Source organism: Pseudophryne corroboree, chromosome 4, assembly GCF_028390025.1.
Source record: "Pseudophryne corroboree isolate aPseCor3 chromosome 4, aPseCor3.hap2, whole genome shotgun sequence".
Classification (NCBI taxonomy): domain Eukaryota; kingdom Metazoa; phylum Chordata; class Amphibia; order Anura; family Myobatrachidae; genus Pseudophryne; species Pseudophryne corroboree.
The window spans coordinates 932,942,838-932,949,607 of NC_086447.1; the positions used below are offsets into that span (position 1 = coordinate 932,942,838).

A 6,770-nucleotide genomic window follows, 5' to 3' on the forward strand; every position below is an offset into this window, starting at 1 on the left:
AGTATTTAAATTTAGTAGTTTATTTTTTTTTTTTACTGGAATAATGATAATATCCTTTTTTTTTTTTTTAAATCACAAAATTAACAACATTTTTCCATTGCGTCCACAAGACCCAACAAGGCCTGGAGATGGAGCCTCATGTTGGAAACAATCTCCTGCAACGATGTGGGATCTCCAACGGCAACATCTGAAATTAAGAGATAACATAAACATTACTAACTTACTCACATTGCTTATTATCCAAGCAAGGCACAAAGCACACTTTAATGCAGGCAGGTCCAAACTGCATCCCTCAAGCTTGTGTGAAACTACATATACCAGCATGCGTTGACTCAGTTTTGGGGCCAGGGAATGCCAAACCTGTGTCAGGGCATGCTGGGATGTGTAGTTTCTCAACAGTTGCAGTTGCGCAGTTTGGACAGGCCTGCTTAATGGCAAAGTTGATACATCATGGCTGTTTTATGGTACAATCATTAGCAGAAAAACACACAAGCCTGCTCAGTCTTTTTTTGTTACTTATTACAGTTTTCTTGACCATGGGCTACATTTACTACTATGTGAGTTCATTTTAAGATGTAGCGTCGCCCATAGCAAACAAGCCAAAATAAGATTATTATCTTGTAGAAGTGGTTCCCCAATTGTAAAGATTAATTGTATTGGTTGTTATGGGCGACATCCCATGTTAAAGATAACTTCCATCTTCGTCACTGTTACACCATGTTGGCATTCATTCTCATCTTTTTTTTATTTTTATTTTTTAAGGGGTTTGGTCCTGCCTCATCACACTGCATATCAACATCTTCAGAAGGCCAACATATCCTAGCATTCCCACACTCCCTGAAAGCTGCCCTTACTAAATAAGTGCAAACAGGTTTGACTTGAACAATTAGTCATTTTGTGAATGTAACTTTCACACCACAAATCAGTGTGTCATTAGGCTGCATAACAAAGTGAAGCATGTGATTTGTAAGTGCAAATATTAAGACTACACAGGCACAAGTGTAAAAGACCAACAACATACTAAACTCCACTCAGGTCTAACTGTTTACCAGAAAATGTAACACATATAAACCCTGTTGTCCTGGCAACCCTGGCTACCTAATGAGTGTCAACCTAGAGTGGACACACAAAACATTGCACACATACACACTGTACATATAATGACACTCACAAATATGTAAAGGCAACATGTACACCATGAAGAAAAAAACAAATATTTGTCCTTGGCCCAAGAATTCAAACAGTACAACACTGCATGTTTTGTCATTGTAAGTGTAAGTGGGTAATCATTTGTAAAAATTTTTTAAAAAACTTACTTTCCACGGCAACATGAAGACTCCCTGAACTGTCTTCAGGGGCTTCCTCTGCCCATTCACTGGGTGGGGATGTTGGCTGGATGGGGGAAGGCGGCTGGATGGGGGAAGGAGGAGGGATTGGGGAAGGAGGAGGGATTGGGGAAGGAGGAGGGATTGGGGAAGGAGGCTGGATGGGGGAAGGAGGCTGGATTTGGACTGCAATTTCAGAGGGGGGGTCTGATTGAGAGGGCGAGGGGGGCGGAGAGAAAGCTAATGCAATAGAGGGTGAGGGGGGTTGAGATGGTGATGTAGAAGTTGAAGGAGAAGGGGTATGTGAAGGAGGAGAAGGGGTCCCAGAAAGAGATGGAGAGGTGTGGTGAGAAGGGGAGTGGAAAGTGGAGTGGGCCAGGGAAGCTGAGGGGGACTGGGAAGCTGATGGGGACTGGGAAGATGAGGGGGACTGGGAAGCTGAGGGGGACTGGGAAGCTGAGGGGGACTGGGAAGGGGAGGGGGACTGTGAAGGGGAGGGGGAGTGAGAAGGGGAGGGGGACTGGGAAGGGGAAGGGGGCGGAGAGTTGTGCCGTTGTTGTTGTCCTATAATGATATTATTGACAACATTTAGTTTACATGAGAAATTACATAGTAAACAATTTGAATTATCAATGTTCTGTTCCATGTAAAATTCAGTGTTTTTAAAAATTGAAAAGCAAACATGTTAAGATCCTCTTCATGTTGGCCACAGCAAACAAAATGAGTCCAAACTTTTACTTTGAAGCTCATTCCTTAATCTAGTCCATTGAGTCATAGTGATTGGTCTAGGCAACATCACCAGATCACTATTCAAGGCACCTTATTATATAGCCAGCACTGATCAAGTATTTGTGTACAGTTTCCTGGCTGGTTCTTATTTCTTGAAAACATGCACTTGTTTGGTGACAGTTTGCTACAGTCAGTACTGTTTGCCCTAACCACACACACTGTCCTATTTTCCAAAAAAGGACACTCAAGGTTGCAATTAGCCTACCACTTAGTGTAAATTGTGGGTAATTCCAAGGGGATTACAGCAGGAATATAGTTTGCAATTGGCCAAAACCATGTGCACTGCAGGGGAGGCAGATATAACATGTGCAGAGAGAGTTAGATTTGGGTGGCTTATTTTATTCTGTGCAGGGTAAATACAGGCTGCTTTATTTTAACACTGCAAATTATTTTGCAGATTGAACACACCCCACCCAAATCTTACTCTCTCTGCACATGTTACATATGCTTCCCCTGCAGTGCACATGGTTTAGCCCAATTGTTCACTAAATTCCTGCTGCAAACAACTTGGAATTTCCCCCATTAGCACAATTTATGCTAATAATCTTATGTAATGTAACTTACTTCGTGTATGCATAGTTCGGATTTGCTGGCGGATCTCCGCCAACAGATCGGGAGACCTCCTGCGGAGATCACTCCACCTCCTCTCAAGTTGTATGATTGTCCGCCTGCTGCGGACGCGAGTCCGCAGCAGGCGGCGGACCTCCGCGTAGGCCTCGCGCTTCACCCGATTGGGGATGAAGCGCCCAACGCGGCCTACGCGGCGGTCCATCACCGCAACCAGCACGCGGAGCTCCCGCCTGGTGAACGGTGCTGCACGCATCATGGCAATGGCGTTTTCCTTATTTGGGCATATATTTATAGTGTCTGTTAGCATGTGATTGGTCCAAAATCTATGTTGTCATTTCTAATAACTTTATTGATCTTTGCAATGCTGTGAAGAGCAGAGTGTTATTTCGCACGAGCGGAAATACGCATTCGCAGAAGCAAATATCAAACAAAATTTTAAAAAAAACACAGACACAGAGACACAGTTTATTTAAAATTACTATACATATCTGTGTACTCACCACAGTTCGTGTGATCATTCAGCTGGACAGTCACAAAGTGGGAAACATTGAGTATCATTTGTTTGTGTGTTTGTTTACATAATCAGGATTTGAGGATATAAAACAAATAAGGACACTATTTAGCAACATTACATTATTTGGTTTTCTAACTAAACATTGTAAACTTAACGTGTTTGCGGAATTTGACGCCAACAAAAATTACCCATTCCAACACAACAAAAGCCTTACACAATCACTTTACAATATCATACAAAATGTCATCATTGTTAAAAAAACATAAGCATACTGTGTTTTAAAAATTTTAAAACTAGAAAATATCAAAACACTATACCTGAAATATTCGGCAACAATCCTTGCCCTCACTTGGCTCCCCCTCCGTGTAACACTCCCCCCACCGAAATGTCGAACAACCCCTGGCTCCTCATCAGGCAATTCCTCTGCCTGAGGAAGCTCTACACTACTCCTTACTGCGATATTATGTAGTATTGCGCACAGGACCACTATTTTACTTGCCATCTCCGGCGAATACATGATGTCGCCACCAGTGCGGTGGAGCACACGAAACCGCCCTTTAAGGACACCAATTGTGCGCTCCACCAGCTGCCTAGTGGCAGTAAGCGCGGAGTTAAATGCCATCTGTGGTCCTGGCCTGGGATTACGGTAAGGAGTCATGAGCCAGGGGGTGCAAGGATATCCACGGTCTCCTGTTGGAAGAAAATCCAAAATTTAGAAATATTAAATTTGTCAAGTTACTTTTTTTAGAAAAAAATATTTGAGCAACAACTCACCCAATAACCACATGTCTGCTCGTTGACTTGATCTTAATCTCTGCCATATCCCTGATTGTCTAATGACATATGCATCATGTGAACTTCCAGTAAATTTTGCATTCAGGGAAAGGATCTGGAGGGATGGCCCACAAACAACCATTACATTCAGAGAATGAAACAGTTTCCTGTTTCTATAAATTTCTTCATTATGTCTTGGTGGCTGAATAGCAACATGTGTGCCATCCACAACCCCAATAACATGTGGGAAGCGACTACCACCTTCCTCAAATTGCCGCTTCACCACATCTAGGGCACCAACATCCAAAGGCATATCAATGAATTGCTTCACCCGCTTTAGGAAAGCCTGGCAGACACGCCGCAGGACCTTACTGAACTGGCCCTGCGACATGCCAACCAGGTCTCCCACAACATGCTGATATGAGGCTGTAGCCAAAAAATGTAACACTGCAAGGAATTGTGTCAATGGTGGTATTGCTGTAGGATACCGAATTTCAGACTCCAGATCACTCTCTATTATGGAGAGAGTGTCTAGGATTAGATGTGGTGGCAGCCTGTATCTACGCACCACCACATCATCTGGCATACCAAAAAGTAGGACACGGGTTCGGAAAATTGGTGGCCTAGCACGCCTCCGTTGCCTTGGTTGATGAGGAGCTGGCTGTGGTTGTGGGGCTGGCGGTTGGGGTGGGAGTGCTGGCGTGGGTTGGGGAGGTAGGGCTTCTGCAGCAATAAATATTGACATAACACACTTTTTTGAAAAAGAAAAAAAACGAGGTGAAAAATACAAAAACAACTTATAAAAAATATTCAAACAATAAATGTTGTAAAAAATGTTGGGGAAACTTACTGCAGGAGCGTACATTTTTTCTGTGTTGAATTCATGGCCAAAATGTGAAATTAATAAAAAGAAAAATTAAAAAAATATGTTATTTTTACAAATAAAAAAAAAACAAAATTAAACATTTCTGTGCATCAAAAGTCATCACAAACACCAATTAAAAAAACAAAAAAAAAAAAAACATTTAGTAGCTAGTCCAGGAAACACAAACACTACTTTGCAGATCAATCCTGGGAAACAAAAATTCAATTTTAGACAAAATGGAAAACAAACAGAATCACCACACTTTTAAGAAACACAAACAGCAAACCAAAACACAGGCCAAGGGCACTTACCTGCTCCAAAAAAAAAAAAGACTTGGTGTTCAGTAGCACACCCAGAAAATAAATGAAACCAGGGATATTTCTCCCAAAAGCAAACACCTACAAGAGAACACAAATGACAGTCAAAAAACAGCATACAGACCATTAAAACTAAACAGGCACCAACACAGGCCAAGGGCACTTACCTGCTCCAAAAAAAAAAAAAGACTTGGTGTTCAGTAGCACACCCAGAAAATAAATGAAACCAGGGATATTTCTCCCAAAAGCAAACACCTACAAGAGAACACAAATGACAGTCAAAAAACAGCATACAGACCATTAAAACTAAACAGGCACCAACACAGGCCAAGGGCACTTACCTGCTCCAAAAAAAAAAAAAAAGACTTGGTGTTCAGTAGCACACCCAGAAAATAAATGAAACCAGGGATATTTCTCCCAAAAGCAAACACCTACAAGAGAACACAAATGACAGTCAAAAAACAGCATACAGACCATTAAAACTAAACAGGCACCAACACAGGCCAAGGGCACTTACCTGCTCCAAAAAAAAAAAAGACTTGGTGTTCAGTAGCACACCCAGAAAATAAATGAAACCAGGGATATTTCTCCAAAAAGCAAACACCTACAAGAGAACACAAATGACAGTCAAAACAAAGAAGCACAGGTTTATTTTCACAAATGGACTAGCAAAATAGTTATGTTTTTAAAATATTTAAAACAATAAATTTTTACGAAAAAATTTAAACAAAACAAAAAAAAAAAAAAAGAATCAAGAATACTCACAAACGAAAAAACGCATAACAAATGCAACACTGTCTAGATTCAAAACGCAAACAAAATGACAAAGGTATGCTTGACAATTACTCACTCTGCAAATTCCACAAGCACCTTCACGCACAAGCCAACAAACAACTGAAACTCCAAACTACCTACACTCACAGCGTGCAAAGTAGGCCCTTAAATAAGCAGTGCAATCATTAACCAGAATAACAGTGTACAGCTGTGTGAATTAACGATTCGCACGTAGGTATATAAGCACACACCTCGGCGTACACACGTCATCACAAACATGGCTTCTCGTGAGCAAATCGCTGCAGAGATGGACCGCATTGCAGAGCAGGAGATGGCATTGCGGAAAAGACGCATAGATTGCCAACGGCGCATGCTGGAATACGCCTCTGCGGATGTTGAAGAGGCAGGACCTAGTACTCTGCAAATGTCTGCTTCTGAACCACAACAATTGACTGGGGATACTCTGCCACACACACAAAGTGACCAAACTGAGGGAGAATTGGCTTTAGCCACACAAACACAACAGACAGAAGCTGCTAGTGAGGAGGAAGATGGTGATGAACAACAAGAAACCTCACAGGCTACCTCCAGACGGAAGAAAAGACAGCCTGCATTCACTAAGAGGGAGTTGCGTGTCTTGGTCACGCAGGCCATGTCCAAAATCCATAGAGGGCCAAAAAACATGGGGGCTGCTTCAAAAGAACGAATCTGGAGAGACATCACCAAATCTGTGAATGAAGTTGGCTCTGTCGTCAGAACATCACAGGAAGTGAGACGACGGTAAGTGCATATTGACAGTCCTTTTTCTGTGCTAAGTTGACTAAAAAATGTAGTTACATGTG

The 6,770-nt window shown here is 42.0% G+C and overlaps 1 protein-coding gene across 2 annotated transcripts; it reads right to left on the reverse strand.

The window, feature by feature from the left end:
• Window positions 1–65: 65 nt before the first annotated feature.
• LOC134911910 (putative nuclease HARBI1) lies at window positions 66–4,840 on the reverse strand. 2 transcript variants are annotated; one of them, XM_063919858.1, is made up of 6 exons: window positions 4,823–4,840; window positions 3,973–4,087; window positions 3,516–3,888; window positions 3,185–3,206; window positions 1,317–1,889; window positions 66–187 (listed from the first exon to the last, which is right to left on the reverse strand). In XM_063919858.1, exons 1-4 carry the CDS (start codon window positions 4,835–4,837, stop codon window positions 3,203–3,205), a joined length of 507 nt encoding a protein of 168 aa, XP_063775928.1. In that variant the 5' UTR covers window positions 4,838–4,840; the 3' UTR covers window positions 66–187; window positions 1,317–1,889; window positions 3,185–3,202. The 2 variants fall into 2 exon arrangements, with proteins under 2 accessions (XP_063775928.1, XP_063775929.1); XM_063919859.1 differs by lacking the exon at window positions 4,823–4,840 and having other exon boundaries at window positions 3,973–4,816.
• Window positions 4,841–6,770: the final 1,930 nt, after the last annotated feature.